General features: G+C 36.7%; 4 protein-coding genes across 4 annotated transcripts; 3 read left to right on the plus strand and 1 right to left on the minus strand.

The window, feature by feature from the left end:
- Window positions 1-2,248: 2,248 nt before the first annotated feature.
- Window positions 2,249-13,039, plus strand: LOC110786980 (uncharacterized). Its single transcript, XM_021991591.2, has 19 exons — window positions 2,249-3,938; window positions 5,834-5,919; window positions 6,049-6,462; window positions 6,532-6,615; window positions 6,715-7,095; window positions 7,594-7,654; window positions 7,880-8,024; window positions 8,177-8,277; window positions 8,347-8,577; window positions 8,734-8,981; window positions 9,089-9,319; window positions 9,408-9,629; window positions 9,718-9,771; window positions 9,946-10,011; window positions 10,106-10,249; window positions 10,337-10,390; window positions 11,187-11,246; window positions 11,633-12,031; window positions 12,429-13,039. The coding sequence occupies exons 1-19, from the start codon at window positions 2,591-2,593 to the stop codon at window positions 12,588-12,590; spliced, it is 4,491 nt and encodes a 1,496-aa protein (XP_021847283.1). The 5' UTR covers window positions 2,249-2,590; the 3' UTR covers window positions 12,591-13,039.
- A 1,411-nt stretch (window positions 13,040-14,450) lies between these two features.
- On the plus strand, window positions 14,451-19,484 carry LOC110786907 (uncharacterized). The gene is made up of 4 exons (XM_021991519.2): window positions 14,451-14,688; window positions 14,783-14,870; window positions 15,665-15,817; window positions 19,165-19,484. Exons 1-4 carry the CDS (start codon window positions 14,556-14,558, stop codon window positions 19,196-19,198), a joined length of 408 nt encoding a protein of 135 aa, XP_021847211.1. The 5' UTR covers window positions 14,451-14,555; the 3' UTR covers window positions 19,199-19,484.
- A 449-nt stretch (window positions 19,485-19,933) lies between these two features.
- Window positions 19,934-22,185, minus strand: LOC110782425 (glucan endo-1,3-beta-glucosidase-like). Its single transcript, XM_056836323.1, has 4 exons — window positions 22,092-22,185; window positions 20,869-21,366; window positions 20,586-20,640; window positions 19,934-20,429 (listed from the first exon to the last, which is right to left on the minus strand). Exons 1-4 carry the CDS (start codon window positions 22,183-22,185, stop codon window positions 19,934-19,936), a joined length of 1,143 nt encoding a protein of 380 aa, XP_056692301.1.
- A 1,397-nt stretch (window positions 22,186-23,582) lies between these two features.
- On the plus strand, window positions 23,583-25,238 carry LOC110782335 (glucan endo-1,3-beta-glucosidase-like). The gene is made up of 2 exons (XM_056836324.1): window positions 23,583-24,003; window positions 24,649-25,238. The coding sequence occupies exons 1-2, from the start codon at window positions 23,838-23,840 to the stop codon at window positions 25,236-25,238; spliced, it is 756 nt and encodes a 251-aa protein (XP_056692302.1). The 5' UTR covers window positions 23,583-23,837.
- The last annotated feature ends 65 nt before the right edge of the window (window positions 25,239-25,303 follow it).

Here is a 25,303-nt window from a genome sequence, read left to right on the forward strand (position 1 = left end):
AACTAATAATATTGTTTTATTTATCAAAATAAACCAATTATGGAAAAGCACAAAGATTGAATAACTTAACATACTTGGGAAATTGTAAAGAAATTTAATGAGTTGAACAAATTGGACCAATTAAAATTAAAAGTTGGCACAAAAAATGATAGTATAATAAGTCTATAAGAGCATCTCCAATGGTTGTAGCTAGGGACTAGCTTGAAATTTATAAAAGTTTCAAGCTAATAGCTAGACCATTGGAGTGAATATAATAAATTAGCTTGGTCAAGCAAATTAACTTAAACAAGCTAATTTGTTTGCCAACTAGCTCCCAAATGTTGCCAATTAATTAATTGACAAGTGGGCCAAATGGGACCAATTTAAATAACAAACTAGTTGCTATCCATTGGAGCACAAATTAGCCAGACAATGAAATAGCTTTAAATCTTATGTGGCATAACAAGCTAATTGTCAAATTAGTTTACCATTGAAGATGCTCTAAAGAGAAAGATTCTCCTACGTAACAAACAATCTGAATCACCCTAAAAGGAATACGTTACAAACAAAATGAAACGGAGGGAGTAGCTTACATTTCCCTTCAAAAAAACAAAATTACTCAATTGGCACAATATGGTTAGATGTGACTATATGGTTGTGATAACAATTAGTAACACGTTAACACATTGTACATCTAATTCAATTCTACTTCCATCGTTATTTAATGGGTATCTTAAAATATAAAATCTCAATTTTTTTTCTCCAATAATGGGGGTAGAATTACTTTTTTACACAAGTCTCAGCTCTCAATAAAAATTACTTTTTTACACGATTGTTAACAAATATAACTGCACATATCCTGTATATAAAATTTATTGCCGAACCAGTTACAAGTCTAACTATAACCACGTTATATATAATGTAAAATCAATTAATAACGGATACTTGAGCTTATAAATGTTTTTTTATTGGACTTCAACACATTTGTTACAACTTACAACCAGTACACCTTAGGCATCAACGACCATGGTTGGCAGGAATAAGTTTCGAGAAAAGGCAAGACAAATCTACTTGCTTGACTTGTCCTTGTAGGTTAAGAACGCAGTTTTATTCATTTGATCTCTATTTGAGATTATATTATTCCAAACTAATACGCCTAGTCAATGTGAGTCACATGTAAGTAGATTCATGGGGCTCTTTTTCTACGAGTACAAACTACAACCTTTTAATATAGGCTATGTTCATCAAATCTAGTAGTACCTGGTAGTTTTTAGCGATTGAGCAACGAGTAGCAGTAAACTAGTAGCGAGTAACAATTAAATGTCACAGTAGATGTTGATAGTATGAATGCACGTGTTGGGTAAAAAAGTAACGGTAGTAATTATAAAATACAACTAAAAGTGACATATGTTGTCTGGAACTTTACTATAAAGTGATCAAACGATAACCGGTACCTCTAAACGCTAATATATATACAGTGGGTCTCATATTTAAGCAGTATTCTTACATCGATATCTAACCATTCAACTGTTTAATATTCATTTCGTCTCTAAAAGATTATTCCATATACTCTATTTGTTTGTCTCGCACCTTAGTTGGGTTGTGATCTCCACATGTCTTTTCTTACACATTATTATTTAATTTAACTAAAAGACAAATCTATCTACCCACTTGTTTTTGAGCATATCCAAATTTCAATAAAGAAACATTGACGTAATCTGTTAGGGACGAAGGGAGTACGCCTTAATTTGTTATCTTCACCTTATTCTTATGACTTATTCGATCAAATCAGAAAAATTAGACAAGAGCAGAAAAAGCAAAAAAACACCAAAAATCACATACAAACCAGTATATCAGATCATAAAAACTAGAAAAGTTAGACCAGATCAGGTGAAGAGAACAAGATTTACCTCGAAATCTATAAAGAAAGATTCGAAGTTTCCCTCTCATTTCATTTTTTATTTTATTTGCCACAATAAATAAAAAGGTAAAAAAAGAAAAGAAAAAGGAGTGCACGATTGTGGAATTAATTTCTTATTTTAGCGCCATTAGAACAGTCACTTGGTCAGTTAGTTACTAAAAAAAACCTACTATGCACAGAAAAAAAGAGCCAGCTGTTTGATGCTCTTACTAGATGACGACGTCTTGTCCAATAACAACACGACACGTATACGAATAAGCATCTCTAAAATGAGACCCGCCGTATAATAGCAAATCCCAATTAAAAAAAAGCAAAAAAAAATCAAAATTAAAGAAAACGTCTCTGAGAGAAATTACCCGCCCCCCGCAAAAAACACGACCCGTTCTTTCTCTCTCCTCAAACTTTCTCTCTCTAAACAAACTTTCTCTCTCTAAACTGCGAAAATCGAACTTTGAAGAAACACGATAATAAAAAAAAATTAATCGAAACCCTAACCCTAAATCGATAAACTTATCCTCTCCTTTCGTCTTCCTCTGCGCGTAATATCTCTGCGCTTTCTCTTCTCCGTTCTTATCTTTTTCTCCCTTTTCTGGTTTTGTTTGTGGAAGGGATATTTGATTTTTCTTGAAGGTGGTGGAAAAATTAGGGTTAGGGTTTGTAAATGGGATTTCCGAGGGGTGGTGGAATTTGATGACCGATAATAGCCGATGTCAGGGACTGAAGAAGATGATGGGTAGGGGAGCCGAAGGGGGCTGTGGAACGGAGGAGAAGGCGTGTCCGGTGACTAGAAGTTCGCCGCCGGCGAGTTCTCCGGCGCCGGTGTCCTCGCCGGAAAATTTGGAAAAAGTTAATTCGGGTGTGGACTTGTATTCGCAGGCATTCAAGGTTTTGTCAGAGCGTTCACCGTTTGATTCAGATGAAGTATTGGCAAAAACAGTTGCCACACTTCCCAGTGGGCTGGCAGGGTTGTTGTCGAAGCAATCTGATAGTAAGAAGAAGCATAAACGGCCACATTCTGAAACCAAGTCGTCTCGAAAAGGCTCAACAGAGAAGAGTAAGAGCTCTCGTCTATGGACTGGGTTAGAGGATTACTTCAGGGAGCTCACATTGCCAGATATTGAGAGGTTGTATCGATACTCTCCTTCGTTCAACTCGATATTGAATAGTAGTACTAGTAATTCATCCTTAAAAGTTCCAGTTTTAGGAAATGGTGTTAGGACTAGTAGTGATAATGATAATGTCAGTAAGATTGAAAATAGACACGCAAATGCTGCTACAGCTGCTGCAGTTAAGGACGAGGAGCAAGATGAGGTTCTGGATGCCAATGTTCCATTGTTGGATACTGGAGCTTTGCAAGATAAAGAGGAGTTTGATAAGCTTCATGATGTGAAAGTAGAGAATGGAAGTAGGGATAGTTTAAGTGTAGAGAAGAAGGGTCCTTTCCCTGAGTATTCTTTACAGTCGTGTAGCAGTATGGAATGGGTTTTAGGTTCTAGGAACAGGGTTTTGTTGACGACAACACGTCCTACAAAGAAAAGGAAGCTTTTGGGTGTTTCCGCAGGGTTGGAAAGACTTATGGTTGCTCAACCTTGTGAAGGGAGTTCCAGCTTATGCCATGTTTGTAGTATGGGAGAAACAGGGGATCTATTGAACCAGTTAGTTGTTTGCAATATGTGTAATGTTGCAGTTCATCAGAAATGTTATGGTGTGCAAGGAGAGGTAGATGGCTCCTGGTTGTGTTCCTGGTGTAAGCACAAGGTTAATGCTAGAGCTGGACCTTCATCAGGAAATGATATACCGTGTGTTCTTTGTCCGAAAAGTGGAGGGGCTTTGAAACCCTTTCAGAATGCAAGGAGTGGTGATGGCGGGTCGGTTGAGTTTAGTCACCTGTTTTGTAGTATGTGGATGCCTGAAGCTTACATAGACGATACCAGACTGATGGAGCCAGTGCTATGTCGTGGAATGAAGGATGTTCGGGGAAAGTTAGTTTGTAATTTATGCAAAATGAAGCTCGGTTCTTGTGTCCGATGCAGTGATGGTATGTTTAGTAGCTTGCATAGTTGTGATTCTCTGCTGTTGTTTCACTATAATGAAGCTTTTGTTGAGTGGTGTATGTAATTATTGTCAGTGCAGATTTGTTATCAGTTTTCTGGCTAAGTCAAAATGATGCAAACTTCATCTCATTCAATTGATAATTATTCTATTTGGATTGATGTCAGCTTGTATTATGCTTTACTACCTTTTCAAGTAAAATGACATCAAATTGAGACTTGTAGGCAGATAACTTTCTTATCCATGTGTCCCCCTCTTTTTTTTTTTCTTTCCGTGTATGTACAGTGTATCGTATCTATTTTGTTCACAAGATGGCGGAAATCATGACTCGATTCTCAAGAACATAGTTTGTATTAATGTTTTCTTCCTGGGAACGTTTCTTGCACAGAACCAAACTAGCACCTATTTCAATTGTGCTGATACTGGCTGAATAGAGGTTGTCTTTTCAATGAACAACTATGAATCATATACTCATTAAGGTGCTTTAAATCTATTTCCAGCACAGTGGTCTAGGTTACAACAATTAATAGTGTAAACAGGAACAGAAGAAAGAAGAATAGTCATCTTTTAAAAAATGGGTTGCAATTTATTTCCACTTGCCAAGGCGATTAGATTTGAGTGTTATCAATGTTAAATTTGGATTCAATTGATTTAGTTGTATTTGGATTAAAAATTAATTTATAGGTAAGCCTTTGTTGATCTTCTAAGTTCGATACGCAAAATCAACCTAACCTCTAAAACCTTGTCATGCCCATTTGATTATGTGCATCGGCATTTTCAAATGCATTCTATACTGAATAACATATCATGTTTCTTTTCTGGATGAGTTTTATGGGTTTGGAGTAGGATGGGAGGTGATATAAAGTAAATGGTTGCCAAAAAATGCACAAAGATGAAGAGTTATCTTCAAAGGCTAGTTGAACATCTCTGCTTATGTATTAGGTGTCTCCTTGTTATGAGAGGTCGATTCCCGGACTTCAGCTTTTTCAGCACCTTTACTCGGGGCTTCATGTTGTTGGATTAATGTATTACTATTTTATTTCGATTGCTCATATGTACTATAAAATGTAATTATTTGGCGAGCCTTTTGATGGGTAACAAATATCAGGAGTAGTTTTGAGGTGATCTCTTGTTTGATTTTTCCTCTTTGGTTGTTTTGCATTTATCGTACCTTCACCTTTCTTTGGATTTTCTTTCCTGGTTGTTTATAGTTTTTTAGTTTGTTTGACCTACTTTTTTTGGGAAGTTTGTTTGACCTACTTTAATTAGTTTGTGCATGTTTTTGATCAAATAAATGTTTGATAAAAATATATAAGAGTTTGCTGACTATCCTTGGCTCTGTTTAGAGGGAAGGGTAGCCTTACCCTTTCATACTGAAAAATCATGCTAGTGATTGAGGAAAGGTAGTAGAGAGGAAGGTCTAGTATATATTACTCATTCCCTTCAGTATTTAATATCTATGCATACATTTTTCTCCAGTAAGAGCTTTTTTGTTGAGGCTTTTGTGACGGATGGGTTCTGCCTTTTATCTAATACAAATCTAGTGAAGGATGGTTAAATACAATTATTTCTGTACCAATGTTGTCAAATAATTAAAACCTTTCTCCTGTCAAAGTATGTTCAAGTGCATGAACATTTCTAGGTTGGTAATTCTTTCAATTAAATGATTGTTGATGGCAGGTTCTGTTTTGAGTTTACCCAGGCTTATTAGATGCCCAGTGCTATGTTAGTTGCTCTTCACACTGTAGATGTGCAGCTCTGTTTGTGTATTTTGTCTGACTGGCAATCTAATCTGCAGTATTACGGTATTTAGACATATCATGTCAAGATGTTGTTTGTTGAATTCTATATTTACATTTCGAAGGTGTGACTTTTTTTCAGGATCTTGCAGAACTTCATTCCATCCTCTTTGTGCAAGGGAGGCAAAAAATAAACTTGAGATTTGGGGAAGGTTTGGTTGCGATGATGTAAGCAATTATGTAGTTGAATTTGGAACTCTATACATGGTGTTTAAATAGTATTTTCTTATGCTTTAGCGACACTGTCAGCATATCTGATGTTGGCTGAAATTGCTTTGTTTTGGTTTTCATGCACAGATTGAACTGCGGGCCTTTTGTGCTAAACATTCTGGGAATTTAGATCTTGATGACAGTGTTGCTTTAGAGAGTCATGAACAGAATCATACAGTTGGCAGTGATTCGCTTGGTTCCTCAATCGAATCGGCTCTATTGCCGGGGAACAAAATAAAGAAGCTGAAAATAGGCTGTAAAAATGGAGATAAAGTTACCTTTCAGATGAGAATATCAGATGCTAAGTCAAATGATTTGGGAGTAAGGGAGCGCCAGGATACGGGGATTAAAGATGCAGATTCCAACACAAAGCTTAAATCAGGATCAGGTGTTGAGGAGTACGAAGATGTGTCAACTCAGTTAAGTGATATAGGCTTAGGTGGCACAGGTGACGATGTCAAAACATCTCGCGTTCTTGATCTTGGCCTGGTTCTGAAGAAGGTGCTTGTTATTAGTTTCATTTTCTTAGCATGTTGGTGGATTTTATCTAACAGAATTTGTTTATTTCAGCTAATACATCGTGGAAAAGTGAGTTTGAAACAAATTGCTGCTGAAATCGGCATTCAAGAGGCTTCATTGGCATCAAGACTCGCTGTAATATTTGGTTTATTTTTTTTTGACATTTTTTGTATGCATCAGATGGACTTTGAAATTAGCTTGACATGCCCATTATGTGTGAAACTGCTGCTACAGGACAATCACTTGAGCCCTGATTTGTATTGCAAGCTATTAAAATGGCTTAAAGGTCGATCTTATCTGGATACTGCCGAAAAGGATTGGAGGGCTAAACTTAGCTGCTTGGTGCCATCGAAAGCCGAGTTAAAAACTGATGATAATACTGATGCTGTTGCTGTGAGAGACTTGGATATTTCAGATGTTCCTGTCAAGTCAGTTCCTCCTAGGAGGAGGACAGTTGGAAACATCAGAATTCTGAAGGAGGACAATGCTGTATCCTTGTGCATTGATAAAAGTCTTGGTAATGGTTTAATAACTAAGGAGGGAACAGATCCTGAAGATACGATTGCTGAACACGATAATTTGAATAAAGATTCAAATTTAGATGGCATGGAAGAGGTGACCGTCTTGTAGTTTTTTTTGTTGACAAACACAGTTGGGCATTTTGATCGTATTATAAATATGGTTGTGGTTTGTTTATGGTTAATGATGCTATGCTGTGGTTGTGTTAGCTTCCCCCTTTTTGTTTTATGGTCTGCTTTGAGTACGCCCAAATTTATTTGCAGCTCTACGGTTGATGACGCGATGCATAGATCTTTCTTCTTCTATATGCCGAAGGAATTACGCCACTTAGTTTATGGTCTTCCAGAACTGTAGCAATTTTTATGTATTAGATTTGGGTAAAAACGCCCTTTACTTGCACTGGATCATTCCTTTTTGATATGAATCATTTCTATTGTAAGAGTCATCTAGTGTATGTTCTAAGCATTGGTGAACCAGATAGTAAACCTTATTCCTATTGTGCCAAAATCTATATCAGTTGATCATGGTTGACTTCTTTTCATTTTGCACTTTGTTAGCATTTTTTGCTGAATTGGCTATTTCATCTTATTTCAGATAATGGTTGAGACTAATGGTTTCGGGCATCCCACGGCAGAACCTTCACCTACATCTGATAGTATGTTGTTTCTTATACATGTAATTTTTAGTTTTGGATTCTTTGATTTTATGTATTAAGTGAACATTGTTGAACAGACTACTATGTAATTGCTTTCTGGTAACCTAGTTAGTTTATGTTCTTTAATTTTGCTTTAAGTATCTTCCTTCCTGAGTTTTCGGAGTTTTTTTCCTTCATTTTTTTGGCATGTTAGTTCTATTCCGACTGATCACATATATTGGTTAGGTACTCTGTTGAAACCAAATAGCCTATTTGATGCTGAACGTAATGGAGCAGAAGAGGGTACTTCTTCCGGAAAGAGTTCATTGTTGGATTTGGACCAGGAGACTCCTTCCTGTTCTTCTGCTTACAGAGTTGGTGATTGTGATGGGTGGGCCACCTTTTTGGACTATTAGCTTTCATATGCATGTTGTGTTGTCTCTATAAGTTCACTTCACTGGAGTATTGGTGCTTGCATAATCTTAGCATTTCCCCGCTCTTGATTTGGTATATTATTTTAGCGAATCTCATTCTACAATGCAGAAATATCGAACCTGGAATTAATTCTTCTGTGCAACCTTACAACCAGAAGAAATTGGATGAAGAGCAAAGTTTGCTTAGCCGGAGAACCCCTGATTTTAATGGTAGGGTTTATTTTAATGGTAGTTCAATTTCTGAATCGAGGATAAATGTAACTTTATTTATATATGTAGGTTGTATAGACCGGGAGCCCTTGGCTATGGAGCAGACCTTAAGTGTAAAAAAGAAATTTCCAGCTTGTATTGACGAGGTCGATGGAGGTGAAGGAATGAAGTTAGAGGACTTGCGTAAGGCTGATGAGGTGGTTGTTTCTGACTTCTCTCCGGAGAATGATGTGCAAAGAGAGATTATCTTTTTTCAGCAGCAATTGTCACACAATGCTGTTGCTCTAAAGAATCACAGTGGTCAGTTTCTTTAGCTTTCTTTCTAATTTCTAGGGTTATTTGATCACCGTCTTACAGTTTCAGTATTAAAGTGTGTTTTTTGAGTCTCTATCTTTCAGCATTTGCGCCCCCCCCCCTATTTGCTGGGTCATTTAATTTGGTCATCTTTTGGTGCAGATCAGCTAGTTTGCAAGATTGTCGAAAAATTGCCAAATGAAATGGATTCAGTACGGAAGCGTAGATGGGATTCTGTCCATGTTAACCAATACATATATGAGCTTAAAGAAGCGAGGAAGCAGGGTAGGAAAGAGAGAAGGCACAAAGAAGCCCAAGCTGTACTAGCTGCTGCTACTGCTGCTGCCGCTGCTTCATCTAGAGTTTCTTCTTTGAGGAAAGATGCTGTCGACGAATCTTCACAGCAAGAGGTTATAATTTATGAGCTATTCAGTTTTTTTGGCTGTTGTGTAATAACTGTTTTGCACTATTCCCATTCCATTGTGTAATTACTGATGTCTTGTCTTTTGCTCTTTAGAATCAGTTGAAGGTGGAAATTGGCAGGGTTCGTGGAAGCCTGTCATCGTTATCAGTTCCACGTGCAAAGGTTTCCAACCCTAGTTTGGATGTTCCCAAGGCTATATCAGACGGATACTCTGATAGGTTCCAGCTTTCTTCTGGGACACCTAAAGAACATCCCAAATCATGCGACATATGTAGACGTTCTGAGAGTTTACTGAATCCTATATTAGTCTGTTCTAGCTGTAAGGTATGCCCAATTTTGAACTGTTTATTCTCTCCAAGGACTTCTTTCCATTTCAGTTGTGACATCTTGTTTTCATTTTTTGTGCTATCAGGTTGCAGTTCATTTAAATTGTTATCGCAGTGTCAAGGAATCTACAGGTCGCTGGTACTGCGAGTTATGTGAAGAATTATCTTCGTCCAAGGTTTCTAGAGCTACTGTAGTTAATTCTTGGGAGAAGCCTAATTCTATTGAAGAATGTGGATTATGTGGGGTTTCACATGGCGCGTTTAGAAAATCAAGCAATGATCAATGGGTCCATGCATTCTGTGCTGAGGTGAAATATCAGAATATGTGTTGTCATTTGTTAGTTTCTTTTTATCAAGGCCTTGATTTATTTTTTCTATTGCTATTTTTCTATGTAGTGGGTGTTTGATTCAACCTTCAAAAGAGGTCAAGTGTCTCCTGTTGTAGGAATGGTACGTGACTATTTGTATTCAGTTCCACTGTACCTCTGCTGTTTTTTGTTTTCCAATTGGCATCTCCTGCTGTAATTTTCCTTCTATACAAAAGGGAATACTATTTATTTTTTCTTCTACATCACCTTTTCAAAAGTGTATAATTTTGAATTTTGCAATTCTTTGTGATGTTAGGAAACTGTGCTGAAGGGGAATGATGTGTGTTCTGTATGTCATAAGAGATTTGGCGTCTGCATAAAGGTGAATACCCAGTTTTAAGTAGCAAATTTTTGTGCTTTTACCTTTGGGGGGGCTGTTTAGAGCTAACTCTTTTTCCATAACTTGCTACATGTAGTGCAATTTTGGCAATTGTCAGTCCACATTCCATCCGTCATGTGCTAGATTTGCTGACTACTATATGTACACCAAATACATGGGTGGAGGCAAGATGCAGCATAAAGCTTATTGCAGTAAGCACAGCTTGGAGCAAAGAACAAAAGTAACAGTCTAGCTTGCTGTTCTCAAGACTTCTTTATTTCAGCTCTTTATCGTTGCAGTTACTAATCTCTCTTTATTTTGTATTAAGGCTGACACTCTGAAGCATGGTGTTGAAGACCTGAAAATCGTTAAACAACATCGGGTTAGTGGGAGATATCAGTTGCATTTGATTATTGCATGAGTTTTATTTTTTTGCTACTCTTGCTACTTTTAATATTATGTCATGCTTTCCTCTGATTTATTGCTGGAAGCCTATTCATTTTAGCTGTTTAGCTTTTTGGTAAACGTGTTATTTACAATATCTGTTGGACTTGTTAGGTTTTGTTGGGTTTTTGTTCCCTTATCTTTTAGATCTTTCATTGCACATTGCCACTTATGTTAGTTGTCAGAATCGCTTGTTATTATATGTCAATGATTTAGTCTCAATCTTCTTGCACATTTGAGTTTCTATGCGGAGTTCATAGATTCAAGTTACTAGCTGTGGATAAAGTTGGTTTAAATTGTTATTTGACCTGTATGTGCTGTCCATATGTTTTCTGCACTTACTACTTTACTAAGACAACTTGCAAGGAATTCATTAACCCTTTCACCTCAAGGCTGGTAGGTAATAAATTTTCTGTGCATGCTTTACACTTTTGAAGATGTTGTATACAGTAAGATTGCTTCCATTATGTGCACATGATAACTTCTCCTTCACACTGTTAGATGTATGTTAATTTTCTCCATTGAATATCTGGTGGAATTGTTGGTAGTGGATTCCTTTATCTTGGGGATTGAAAAATAACTGTTGATTGTTTGTCTGCTAGTTTTGCTTTTCTCTGGATTTTTTTCATTTGTATGCAGGTTTTATACTTTCCGTGATTGTTGGAGTGTGAATACATGTTAATCTAGTTCTTTTTCTAACGCCTAACTGAAGCTGCAATGTGTGTTTTGGTTAGGTTGAGCTGGAAAAGTTACGTCTCCTTTGTGAGAGGATTGTCAAACGGGAAAAGTTGAAGGTAACTGAAGATGCTTGGCATGCTCCTTACTTTTTATGCAGGATCTTTATGTTGGTCTTCGTTGTATCCCTTTGTTGTTTGTGTGTTTGAGATCACTTTAGTTAACAGTACTAGTTAATGTATGGATTGTGGTTCTATGGTTTGGTTCTTGAATGCAAATGAATTCTCATTGGATACTACTGGTGCTTTTTTTGTTTAAAGTCAGTCATTTCATTCAAGTAATTTGGTTTTGACCTCTGCAGTCTTTGGTACTAATTGCATGTGAGTCTTGTTAATCATGTGTGAGGTCTTGGAGATGTCAACTGTTTCTTTTTGTTTGCTTTTGTTTGTTAAGGCAGATCACTTTATTTTACTGTTGTTTCTCACCAGTTGTGTGTTGTTTGCAGCGAGAGATGGTTCTTTGTAACCATGACGTTTTTGCTTCAAAACGTGACTCTTTGGTTGTCTCGATGCTTGTACGCCGTCCCTTCTCATCACTTGAAAGTTCCGATTCAGCTACTACCTCCCTTATGGGGCATGTGGATGGTTCTAGGTCATGCAGCGATGCAATGCAAAGATCTGATGACATCACTGTTGACAGTGCAGTGTCAGCAAAGCGGTGTATCAGGGTTCTGCGGTCTATAGATAACGATCAAAAGACTGAAGATAGTTCAACATCACATAATCTTTCTACACCAAAGCCTACGGACAGGGTGTCATTTGCTGGTAAGCAAATTCCTGTTAGAGCAGCCTTGACAAGTCGTAATTATTCAAACAACATGGAGAATACACTAAACTCCAGAAAGGTATTTTATCACTGTTTAACTTTTTAGTTTTTTTTAACTTCCATACTCTGAATAAACGACTTTAGATTGTTTTACATGAAAAAACCCTATTTAGATCGAGTCCTGTGAGCAGGCTTACAACCAATCAAGACCCACATAAATTAATTAATGCCTTTATTTTCTTTCTGGGAATATTCTGAAAGAGTTCTCTTTCTCTACATCTATATCTATATTAAAGCTATTATATTAATCTTCAGTATAATCTTTCTCAAAATCCAGAATCTTTTGCTTCTTTTTAGATATTTCTTTGGATTTTATTATTGTTACTGAGAGACTAGAAGGTTCTTTTTTCGAGTACTTTTCCTTCGTGGTAAATTCTCTTGGGATTTATTTATTTATTTATTTATTGTCTGTGCAGCACCTTGAAACATTTGAGAAAGAGCTGGTAATGACATCTGACCAAGCATCTCTGAAAAATCGGCGGTTACCAAAGGGATATATCTATGTTCCTATTGATTACCTTTCGAATGGGAAGCCGGTCAGGAATAATTCTGTTGAAAGAGAAGAAGTAGATGAGTAGGGCTGATAATGAGGTATTATTTGCTCCATGGCTTGTGCTTCATATGCTTCATATTGTTCGATGCTCACGTGGTTGCAATTGTTCCAAGCTTGAGCATTGAATTGAATTGATGCCTTTAATGGAGGTTTGGGCTTCACCTCATGATAAGAGAGTTCTCTAAATTTTGGCATCATTTGTTGTATATTCTTCGTTCTCAGAGCAATTGTACAGTGGTGGGTAAGGGTTTGATCTTTGATTTGTGCTTCAATTTTACTCCCTTTCTCTTTGCTGATGGCAAGATGCTTCATTTGCACTTGCCCTTGTAACTGTAAGCATGCAAGCTAGAAGGAATTCACTTGCTGCTAATGTTTTGTAAAGTTAGTGTATATATCCTTATAGTAGTATAGTGCCTTCCGAAGAAATGGCTCGGATATCAGATCAATACAAAAATTAAATTATTTTTCTGACCATTGTTGATAGAGATGTGATTTTTTCATGTATTCCTTATTCCTCTTCACCTTTCTGTTGTACCATTTATTTATCCGCGTGTATCAGTTATTGGTTTGTATATCTTTTTGGAGCCTTCGTTTTGATATGATTCGGCAAGGTAAGTTCCATCATATTGGCATTACATTATTTGTAATTTTTCTTTGTTGTTCATTGTTTTGTGTATCAATTTGATGACCCTTTGAAATGCTGGTTGACAGAGACATGGAAACCTGAGAAAATGCACAGTTGCTTTATGTACTTTTTTTTTTGGTAAGTTTGGTAATGTGGTTTTGATGCAGTTTTCTATGGAAGATGTGGTTGGCTCTTGTATGTTGATATCATTGTAAAGTAGCTGCTATTTTGGGCTCTGTTTGTTGTTTGCTATAGAAAGAAGGCGAAACTGAAGGATTATTTTGAAACCTCGTGTGTAGAAAATCGTTACAGCTTCTGTGGACAACCAGTATAATTATTAACCGTTGTGCGCAGTGCGCTTCAGCACTTGTATCACAAATACCTTGGCACAAATTAGTACTTGGTTGAGGCTAATGTTAGATGTGTGTGACTGTGTGTGTGACTGTGTGTGTGTGTGTTTGGGGAGGGGTTGTTTGTTTTTGGTAATGGTAATGGTAATGGTAATGGTAATGGTGGGGTTGATGGAAGGATGTCTAAAACTTATAACTTTTGTTGATTGATTTCTTCATTTGCTTGTCGAAAACGAATTAGTGTTATTTCACTGATTGCTCGATTTGCTTCTCTATATATGGGGATGATTATGGTTTGAGAAAAAAACTTCATTTGTATCTTTGAACATTCAAGGAGTAACTCAAGAGGGGGATTGAACGTTATTGGGATTCCTATGAATCCAACAAATAAAGTAAACATGACCAATATAATCAGAGGAAATAACATAATTATGTAATTACAAGTTTACAACACACGTGAGAATACGAATTATAGTTAGGTGTGACAAGAATAAGGGATCCCTTTCTTGAGAAAAACAATTCAAATTTTTGTAAACGACTATGTGATAGTTCTCTGTTACCACATTATTAATATTCGTTGAACAAGAAACAAGAAATTCCAATTAGTCCGATTAATATAAAATAACCATTTACAAAAAAAGGTTTACTAAAAATATATAACTTGGTATAGAAAACTAATATAAATCGAAGGCCAACACTATTTTTAAAAGGCGAAACCGTCTCCGTATAACTCCTTCGCCCGACCACTTGATCTTGAAGGTGATAAGTCGCAACAAATATCTTTTGAATTCCATGCATGTCTTATATTTTTTCCCCTTATAAGCATCACAATCTTACTCTTTACCGACTCACGTTGCGTTTAGCCGTTTAGGGGTCACAAAATGACACTGAAGTAAAAGTTCTCAACAACACCTTATTCTTAAATCTTAATAAGCCTGTTGACAACAAGTAGAAGAAAAACCCATCAATCATTCCCATTTCCCAGCTTCCACTACACGTAAAACCAAACAAAAGAATGGATATACCGGAGCTACTTGCAATATTCGGGCCGGGTATCGCCGGCGCCGTATTCGGGGCGGGCTGGTGGTTTTGGGTTGACGCCGTGGTTTGCAGCTCCATCGTCGTCTCTTTCGTCCACTATCTCCCTGGTATCTCTCTCTCTTTCTTTTCTCTCTCCTCAATCTTTCTCCCCCCAAAACTCACTGATTTTAGGGTTTCTGCTTTGGTAATGTTTTTGATTAGGAATATTTGCATCTTTGGCGGCTTTGATGTTCAATTGTGTGAGGAAAGAAGACATCGATTACTCCCCTTACGATGATGGGGAGTGGAGGTATTTTTCCTTTTCTTTGAATCAAACTTCTGACTTTTTGATTTTCTATTGCAATTCGTAGTGTTTTTAGTGTTGTGTCTAATTTGATTGCTCAATGCCATAATTTTTTTATGCTGAAGTGTTTGATTTGATGATGATGATCAGAGATTTTGGCTTTGATGTTATTCTCATCATCTGATCATATATTAGAGTGGTTTATTGTAATCGTATGATCTTATCTGCATATATTAGAGTGTTTTATTGTAATCATATGATCTTATCTACATATTGGTTCTGCTTGAAAAACAGATACTTTTTTGTTTCACTCTTCTTTATCTTATCATCATTTTCGAAATTCTCTGATCACAGATACGTCCCTCGTGGATTGTGGTCACAGTAGGGAAATTTGATTAATTTTACTTTGTTGGCAAATGAGTACTTTGTTTTATGGAGTTGTGGGTTGGTTTAGGTCTCCTGTAGAAAAGATTGTTGGATGGGTATCGTCGATGATGGTAGAGTTATGTTTATAGATACTGAAACGTAGCTTGCAGCGAACTAGGATAATTACTTCTATGAGTAATCTTTTATAATTAATTGACATGGGATGGAAGTATGGAATTGAAGAGAAATGAATTGATGGGGTGGAAATGCTTGCTTATCTTATAGACTGGTAGCTATTAGCTAGACAGAATGTGGTAGAACTATTGGAATGTGTATTGCTGCTTGCATGTGAAATTTTGGATATCAACTCAGCTGCTACTGCTAGCCTATAACTATTTTAATATGCTTATATGTTCTTCTAAACGATATCGCAGATTGAAGCTCTGGCTTTTCCTTGCTTATGTCGTATCTTTTGTGTCACTTGCGGCATCAGTTGGGCTGCTTATACAAGATGCCATGTTGCCTTCTGGACCATCAACATGGACTGGGGTTGCGGGTGTCTTGCAGTGTGTATTTGTGCTGATTAGGTTGGTATTGTTTTTCTGACATTCAATTTACTTTCTTTTCTGTCAATTTTATTTGTATGCATTTGACACATTTTGATGCTCCATTTTGGCATTTTTTGAAGTATACATCTTCCTCGCACTGTTTTATACCCTTCCTCCCAAAGAAAATGCATAATTTGAAACTTGGGATTGCTTTCTTTGTTTTAGACTCATTATGTGGTTATAGAACTTGGATAACTGGTATGGAGGAAATGGTCATTAAACACATTCTAGCCCACTATGTTAACAAGATAAGAGCTGAGTGTCTGAGTGCTTCAAGTTTAGTTAAGAATGAGGTGCCTTGTCATCTACAACAAGGGAAAATAGTAAAATTGGAAAGTTTTGATTTTTTGGAAGTTAACTTTCAGTTAGTTTAAAATTATATAAAAGATCCATCAAGTTTGGATGATCCTTGACCTTTTAACTTCACTTCTATTTTTAATTTTGAGTGTGTGTGTTGGGAAAGGGGCCTTTAAGTTTGAACTTCACTTACGAATATGCTCTTGTGTTTCTAAGTTCAAAGAATCATCAAGTTTGGGTGATCCTTATATGGATGCACATGCACTTTCAGTCTTACAGACCTTTTAACTTCACTTCTTTTTGTTCTTGTTTTTTTGTTTTGTTTTTTGTGTGTCTAAGTTTGTTTATTTTCCCATGGCTGACTCTTGGTTTTACCTGAATCTAGTACCCGTAACTTGGTGCATAGCATTTGATAGTAGCATAAGAACCAAGATTCATTTCTCTTCTCAAATGTTACTCATGACCAAGAACCCCTTATAAACACCCGTTGAAGATCTCAGTTAAAGTTGCATGAATGCTTCCTAACTTCTTAGCAACATTGTGTTGTTATGTGAGTCATACGACTCGTGTGAAGGCCCCTTTAAGGGTATAAACCCTCTCATGTGATCTTTACTTTGGGTAATCTAAAGCATACTCATAGCAAATTAATGCCTACAAAATTGATTGCATTGGGTAAAATTCATAAGCCATGACTAAAATCATATGCCATGAACTAGTGGAATTCTATTTAACCATGGGAGGGTATTTTTCTTTTTCTTTGGAGGGGGGGGGGGTGGAGGGATTGAAGGGCAATCTCGAGTTGCTGATGTGATGATAGTGGACATGATCTAGTAGTGGTTTTAAGACCCACCTAATAACTCCTGTTAGAAGACCATGATGATTCCCAATAAAAATTGGATAGAAGTCGCGTTGACAGCGAAGAAGCTTCAGATGTTAACTCTTAGTGAACCTTGCCCCTGACAGACTCGTTACAAATTGATGTGCATGAGACACTTTTAGAGTTAGAGAAAACCTCAGTGTGACTTGGAGGGAATTATATATTTTATGAAGATCCCTAGACACTAGTCATAATATAATCTCCTAATGACGGCAGAAAATCTCAAGTGACTTGCTAGAATCATTCTAAAGGTGATATCCTCTAACAATGGCCCTAGATATAAATAGGAACATTTTCTTAATCTTTTTCTAATGGATAATAGGAAAGTCTTCTATCTATAAGTATTTGACCAATCATGCCAGATGTCAACATCCTAGAATGGAGCTTGTTTCAAATTGGTAAGTTAGACTGTAATAGGAGATGCTGAACTCAATAATTCCTAAGAAATTTCCATTTTGAAGGATATAACTTTTGTAGATCTATCTCGAGGCACTAGTAAAGGTTAATAGAATCTTTTGTCCATCAATAGGCAGGTCCTCCGTAGATGAACGTAGCCCATTACTGATCACTTTTCACCAAATTATAAGTCATATATGTAGACCTTTTTCGGGCACAGAATCTTCCATCGAAATTTGTGGCAAACTCTCTTGTGCCATGGTTTCTTAAGTGGTTAATAATGACCATTGGTTGCTTAAGTGGTTAATGATGACCCATGGCTGCTTAAGTGGTTGATAATGACCATTGTTTTCATAAAATGTTTTAGGACCACTGTTAGGTCTAAATGAAGTTTGTAAGAAAGCATCCTTAGATCTAACAGTTGCTACGAATCAAAATTATGGAGAGGGGCACTTTAGGTAGTATCTTAAGTTAGTTATGGGTAGCTTGGGGAATAACTTAGGGAGCTAGCTAGGGAAAGGAGTGTTATATACAGAGCATATTAGAGTTAGGGAAAGGCATGTTTGATTAGAGTATTTCGGGTTAGCTTAGTAAGCTAAATTGGGAGAGAATCCACCTCTCAAAAGTGGAATTGTCATTCACATTTGCTGTAACTTCCATCTTAATCAAATCATCATCTTCATCCAATTTTCTGACATTAATGATGCTCAAGCTATGTTAATTCATAGCAACAACCAATAGATTAATGATGCGAGATTGATGATTCTACCAACAACATTGAGCCCTCTCAATGCGAGATTGTTTGTTTCTTCCCACTTTTATTGTTTTTGGCTTTTCGTTCAACCTTCTAAATAAAATCACTCTTCTATAAAGACTAACATGAAAGGAGGGTATTTTTGGTGATGAAAAAGAAGTCAAAATATATAAAGCCTTTTGCGAAAATATTTCCCTTGTGCGTGCCTTTGCCTCATGACTCACACCTCGACACAGGAAACTTTTTGTGCCTCAGAGTACTCCATGCTTAGCCTTTCCCCATGGGACATTGCTTCCATTCTCTCAAACCAGAGAGTAATTTGAAACTACGAAAGTTTTTTCTTTTTCATTTTTTTGTTTTAGGTCAAGAAATCTCTCTTTGGAGTTTGGAGGAAAATAACATTCTTGCCATATTTCTTTTCACTGTACAAATTGAATTATTTTGGTTAACAATGAAACGAGTTGGCTTTATTGTCTACAATTAGGCGAAATACACGTTTTGTGAATGAACTATGAGAAATTGGATACTTTGTGCCATGTGGAAAGCCTCTACGCTTATAAGGTATTTTCAAGTAATAAATATTTAAGAACACAAATAAGATCCCATCCATTATACTTCATACTCCTCTGTATGATTTCCCTTGTAGGTCCTTTTTACTTTAGTCTATGATGCGTGCTTGTGTATTCTGGCTTCTGCCTGCTTGCTCTAGTAACTGCATGCATTGCCGCTCTGTTAACGTTCACGTTTCCTTTGTCCTGAGTCTATGACTCTCCTGAGACTTCTGATCTTTAAACCTTTGATTGTGTGGTTGAAATACAACTTTGGCGAATCAACAGTCGATATACTTTGTTTACTTTTATCATGCTTGCTCTGCCAAGGGTTTGTTTTGCACTTAGATATCTGCAGTCAATTACTGGGTTACTGGGTTACTGGGTATGTACAACCTATCAAGTCTTTTGTTTGCTCACAATTTGATACATTTTTTTTGTTTTGGTTTGATAGTGGGTTGATCTATTGGACTTCACATTCCGAGTAGCTGGCTACATATTGAAGGTGTTTGAGACTTGTACTTATTTTAACTCGAATGTGCAGTAAAATAGTAGTTCATCTTTGTGTAAATGTTTGTAATATGCAACTGGCTATGAGCAACTAAGACGAGCCTAACTTCAATTTCTGGAATCTCTTGGTTCTTATGCTGTGAGGTGGTGTTTGGTATAATTGTTGAGCATTTCTAGGCTTGGGAATACTACATATAATCTTAAACTTTTATTCTACATAATCTTGTCACTTAAAGCATTATCAAACATATCCGCTTATACTAACTCCGTTTCAAAATGATTTTTACATTTTCCATTGTAGTCTGTTTCATAATGTTCTTTGCATTGTATTTCATACTATTGTTTGACATGAAAATTTACTATTTTACCTTTGTTACTGCAACATTTCTTATACTTCATTCATTTTTTTGTTATACCCACACGCTTTTTGTAAATTTCTCTTATTTTATCCATATTTTATTATATTTATCATTTATCCATTTTTCTACACACTCTTTCCTTTTGTCTTAATACTTGTACAAATAGTAATTGTAAAGATATTTTGAAACAAAGGTAAAGGTAAACATACATAAGAAAGGGGAAAAAACTAAGTGCTACAATTGATCTATTAAGGATCATTGGAACCATATTAAACCTTATGAACATTTGTTTTGTGATTTTTTCCAACTTACATAAACTTCCACAACAAGTAAACCTATCATCTAAGTTTTTACTCAAAATACCAATGGATAAACAGGGTTCATGTTTGGATAATGAATCCCCCAATTCTGTTCAACCCCAACTGGTTTCTGATCTTCATTAAACATAGCAAAAATCAAGCATTCCAACAAAATTCCCGGCCGCCGCGGCGTTCCACTCTGCTTCATCTTATTTATAAGCCTTTGATTATAAGCTTGTGCATTTCCAACACTAGTATAAGGTTCATTTCCGGCAGTCGGCCACCCTGTTTCCGCCACCACAATCGGCACGTTTTGTGCACCATTTTTCTCCACTGCAGCATAAAAAGAATCAACCATAGCTTCGAACAAGCTATGGTAAACGTATTGTCCATCAATTACAGGATTTTGTGCAGCAAATAGAGCATAATCTAATGGTATTTGTCCAATGTTTGATGCGAAAGCAATGTAAGGGTATACATTGATCATAAGAGGGCTCTTCGTACCTGTAGGCATTAAAAATATGATAAATGTTACGTCGTTGTTTTGTGTCCTGAAAAAGTTAAAAGGTTGACTTCTATTCATTAAAATGAAAAATAAATCGTTTAAATGTGGGTTTTAGGCTCATTTTAATCAAATGTCGTTTATTTAATGAATTTAGGTTATTTAAGTGGGTTAAGTTGTAAGGCTCGTGTAAATGTAGGAAAACCCTAAACCCGGGAGAATGATATAAAGAATCTTCTCCTGCTCATCTGCCACACATACTGAACGTAGTACACAAATATACTGAAAACCTCCATGCAACGTCCTTGAAATATATCAAGCCCGACTGGCCCTCACTCAAGACGTTCGATTAAACAAGCTCAGACGATTGTGGAGCTCGAATTCAGCGGATCAAAATATTAGAAGTTTGTACCAGAAAACTTCATAAATCAATAAAATTATTTTGTTCACATATTTTGAGACTTTAACTTTGTGTTTACAGTACGTACCTTCGAGCCATGTAACGATCCCCTTCATAACTTCCCTAGCTTCGTCGCTAAAATCCGAAGCAGACGGTGGGTAAGAAACTCCCAACACATTAGTACTAACAACCGTCGACACATTCACAACACCGGATAAACCCGCCCCGTTAAGGGCGGCTTGTATGTTGCTCATAGCTTGAGTGATAAGCGGAGCCCCGGGAACTGATGGTACCATCTCGTTTCCTACCGTGATCCACCCGAAATTCACGTCTTTCGAATAAGGGACTACGTTTGTGTTGACCCATTCTATAGCTGTGTTGAGATTCATGGCAATGTTGGTTACATTTGCATTGTTTATTCCTAGGGACACTTTGATTCCTGACCCTCTTAAGGCGTTGAGGATATCCGGGTTCGGGTCGAATAGTCTTAAAAGTGGGATGTTTTCTCTTTTATAGAGGTTTATTACGTCGATTGGTGATGGGAGATTGTCTCCTAGCCGTCCATAGTTGACTCCTATTGCTGCACCTGTTTATGTACATGAAATGGACAAGTTAATTATACGACTTTGTTCTTTTCGCCTTAAAAAAAAAATGTATGGAGTATTACGTATTAGTTACGTAAGCTCATAACTTTAGATGAAGGTAGGACTGATCAAAAGGCGGTCTATATTCGGGCCTGGTTCTGGCCGGGTCATGTCAAGAAATTATGTGGGCCTGGGCAAACTTCAGACTGAATTTTCATGTCCACTACCCGCTATTTTGGACCAAAAATAGCGGGATTATACAACATTTTCGGACATAACCAATTTTATAACTAAAATTCCATCTTTGAGTTATCTAAAACCCACTCATAAAATTTTAAAATCGAGTCTAGTCGGGCCGAATAACGGGGCCTAAAAATCTGACCAACCCCGCTATATTTGGGTCGGCTTCAAGATGATCTTGTCTAAATGAAGGTGGCCAAATTCATTCTACAACTAAAAGTATGTTAAAAAGGGGTCAATAATTTCCTAGAAAAAGGAAATTCACGTGAACATATACGTTAGTAATGGCAAAACATACAGTAAAATTTGATTCAGGATCTATGGTGGCAATCTTTATTATATAACCAGTTGTACCTTGTAAAGATCTTTTTTTTTTTTTTAATCATTTGCCTTCTAAATGAGTAGATGATCACAAAAATAGCAACCAGTTATACCATGCATGAGCCCGATTATATATATCGTTAAATGTATAGATTGAGAGACTTACTTGTGAAGTGTGACTGCAAATTGATGATCACTAATACAAATAATACCACATTATTTGTAACACAATGTATCAAATTCTTTAAGAAGAGTCCCATTTCGATCGCCTAAGGAGTGGATTTGTGTGATTTGGTATTGTTACTATGACTCTATGGGTGTATATATAAATAAATACATAGAAGTGGAAATAGATAGAGTTTGTTACATTTGTTACGAATCATAATTTACTCTTCGAATCAACAGTGATATTTTTCCAAAATTATGATATTTATTTCCTTACACAAATATGGAAATGGTGCAACATGTCACGTAGTTAATGAGTCTCGAATACCTTCTTAGGGAAAAAAAATTATAAATAAAAAAAAGAATAAATTATTAATAATCATTAATCAATTTCATATCAATAATGGTAAATTCATGTTTATGGTGAGAGTTTATAATCTTCATATCAAATCAAAATAATTAGACTAAGGATTCACATGTTGGATTAAAATGAAATACAAAATTTGTAGGATGAATGCATATTTTTCATAAAAGAAAAATTGAAGTATTGCAAATTAGGATAATATTATGATTTCCTGCCATTTTTTAACATTTTAATATTATATTTATGTTAAAAAATCTTCTTTTGTACTGATATGCATATGAAAACACAATTATTATTGTCGCAATTTGCAGCTTTTATCACTTTCTTTCCATGTATATAGGAAATAAATCAGAAGTTTGGAACAAAATCATCCAAGGAGATACTGATGATTTATCAACATTCAACAATATCAAATCCAAATCCAAGTGTTAATGACGTGTATAATTGTGTATTTTTCACAATTATATAAACGGTTTGGTGCAACTATTTTTCACAATAAAATAATCACCTTTTAAACTAAATTAAAGTGAAATGGAGTGGTTTTTCAAGAATTGGATCCTTTTTATGATGGTGCCACTTATAATGATCATCAATCTTCAGCTGCAATTGACAAGTAAGTAATAAGATGTGCAATCAAATCTCATTTACATCATTACAACTTCTGTATTCTTAAACACTCGAGTCAGAAGAATAAACTCTAATTTTTACATGAAAATTGATTTTGGCACACCTATATGTGAGTAGAGCACAGTTTCCTGTACTCGTACAGTTGATGTGTCAAAACCACTTCGCATTGTACATGTATCTTGTGATTTCTTATGTATAATATTGTTTGGTAGGTAACTTGTCCATTTAAATAGGTGCTCTCGTTAGAGCCAACGTTGAACTCGAAGTTAGCAATCAAATTTCGTTTACATTATTGCAACTTCTGTATCCCAAAATATTTGTGCCATAAGTATAAACTCTAATTTGTATATGAAAACTGATTTTGGTACGCCTGTTTATTGATTTTGACACACCTCTATGTGAGTAGAGCACAGTTTCCCGTGCTGGGTGTGTCAAAATCACTCCCCTTTGTACATGTATCTTGTGATTGCTTTTGTATATTGTTTGGTATTTAACTTGTCCATGTAAATATGTGTTGTTACAATCAAATCTCGTTTACATTATTGCTTTTGTAATATAGGTGCACTTATTGGGGCCAACGTTGGGCTCAAATTAGACAATGTACCAGCACCAGCTGATGTAATAGCCCTCTACAAGAAAGAAAACATCCTTCAATTGAGACTATCTGAGCCACATCAAGGCATACTCAATGCACTAAGAGGCTCAACCATTAAAGTTTCCCTAGCAGTGAAAAACGAAGACGTAGCCAACGTTGCTATGAACGTAAACACGGCCGCGCAATGGGTTAACACCAACGTCGTCCCTTACATCAAAGAGGTGAACATCGGTTGGATCGTTGTAGGCAACGAGATGGTACCAGGACCTACTGCTAACCTCGTGGCTCAAGCCATGAACAATATATTGAGTGGTCTTAACTCTGCAGGTAAAGATGGTCAACTTGGCGGGTTGGGTGAGTCATGGATGGGTTAGGTGGGTCGTGGGTCGGGGATAATTGGCACACAACCCGCCTCGGTTAATCTAGGGTAGATCGACTCGTGTCGGGAAAAATGGAACAGTAAATGATGGGTCGTGGGTCGTGGTGGATTGTGCGGGTCGAGTCGATCCATGTGTTTGGTGAGTTACGATAGGGTTTGAGGCTTAGTGTGACTTCGTTGGGTTTGGTGGTTTTAGACTAGATCTGATCATCATGAGCCCGGCCCGGGGAAACAACGAGTTTTGGGCAGATTTTTAGGCCCGGGTTTTCAGGCCCGACCCGACCCATTTTTTTAATATTTGGGTGGGTTTTGAACAACACAAATGACATTTGTTGTTATAAAAGTGGCCCGAAAGCCCCTTATTTGTTGCCTGAATTAGCGGATTTTGACAGAAATTTCGGGCCCAAAGTTTGGCCCGGCCCGAAATAGTGGGCACAATGTTTAAGTCGTGGCCAGCCCGAACCCAGATCTGCCCACAATTTGATTAGGTCTAGTTCATACGAATTTTAGGAGCTTATATTTGTGTCAGGTGGGTTTGGAGTTTGGACGATTATTTATATGAACTTAAATTAATTAAATTTTTTTATTTGCAGGAATAACCACCGTCAAAATCTCAACTGCGATAAATGACTACGCCTTAGGAGTATTTTCCCCCCGATCACTCCCTTCTGCCGCGAGCTTCACCCCTGAAGCCACTGCATCACTGCAGGGGATCGTTACATGGCTATCAGCAACAAACAACCCGTTGTTCATCAACGTGTACCCATACTTCGCCTTTGCTTCAAAACCTTACGACGTACCATTAGACTATGTTCTTTTCAACGCGACTCGACCCGTTATTGACGGGAACAACAAGTATTATAGCCTGTTTGAGGCGATGGTGGACGGATTTTATGCCGCCATGGAGAAGATTGGAGGGGATGGTGTAACACTGGTTGTGTCTGAAACTGGGTGGCCTATTGATGGGAATGTACCTTATACAAATAAACAAAATGCACATATTTATAACCAGAAATTGGTTGATAAGATGAAGAAAGGTGGGACACCAAGAAAGCCAACTACAATGTTGGATATCTTTATATTTTCTATGTTTAGTAGTGAGAATAAGGAAACTGCAGGGGGTGAAAGAAATTGGGGATTTTATTACCCAAACTTGGATCCTGTTTATCAATTAGTGTTTTAGTTAATTACTGGTATCATTATCATTGTCTTCTTGTAAAAGCTCAATAATGTTTCTTGATTCCTTGA

Source organism: Spinacia oleracea, chromosome 2 (genome assembly GCF_020520425.1).
Source record: "Spinacia oleracea cultivar Varoflay chromosome 2, BTI_SOV_V1, whole genome shotgun sequence".
In the NCBI taxonomy this organism is placed as follows: domain Eukaryota; kingdom Viridiplantae; phylum Streptophyta; class Magnoliopsida; order Caryophyllales; family Amaranthaceae; genus Spinacia; species Spinacia oleracea.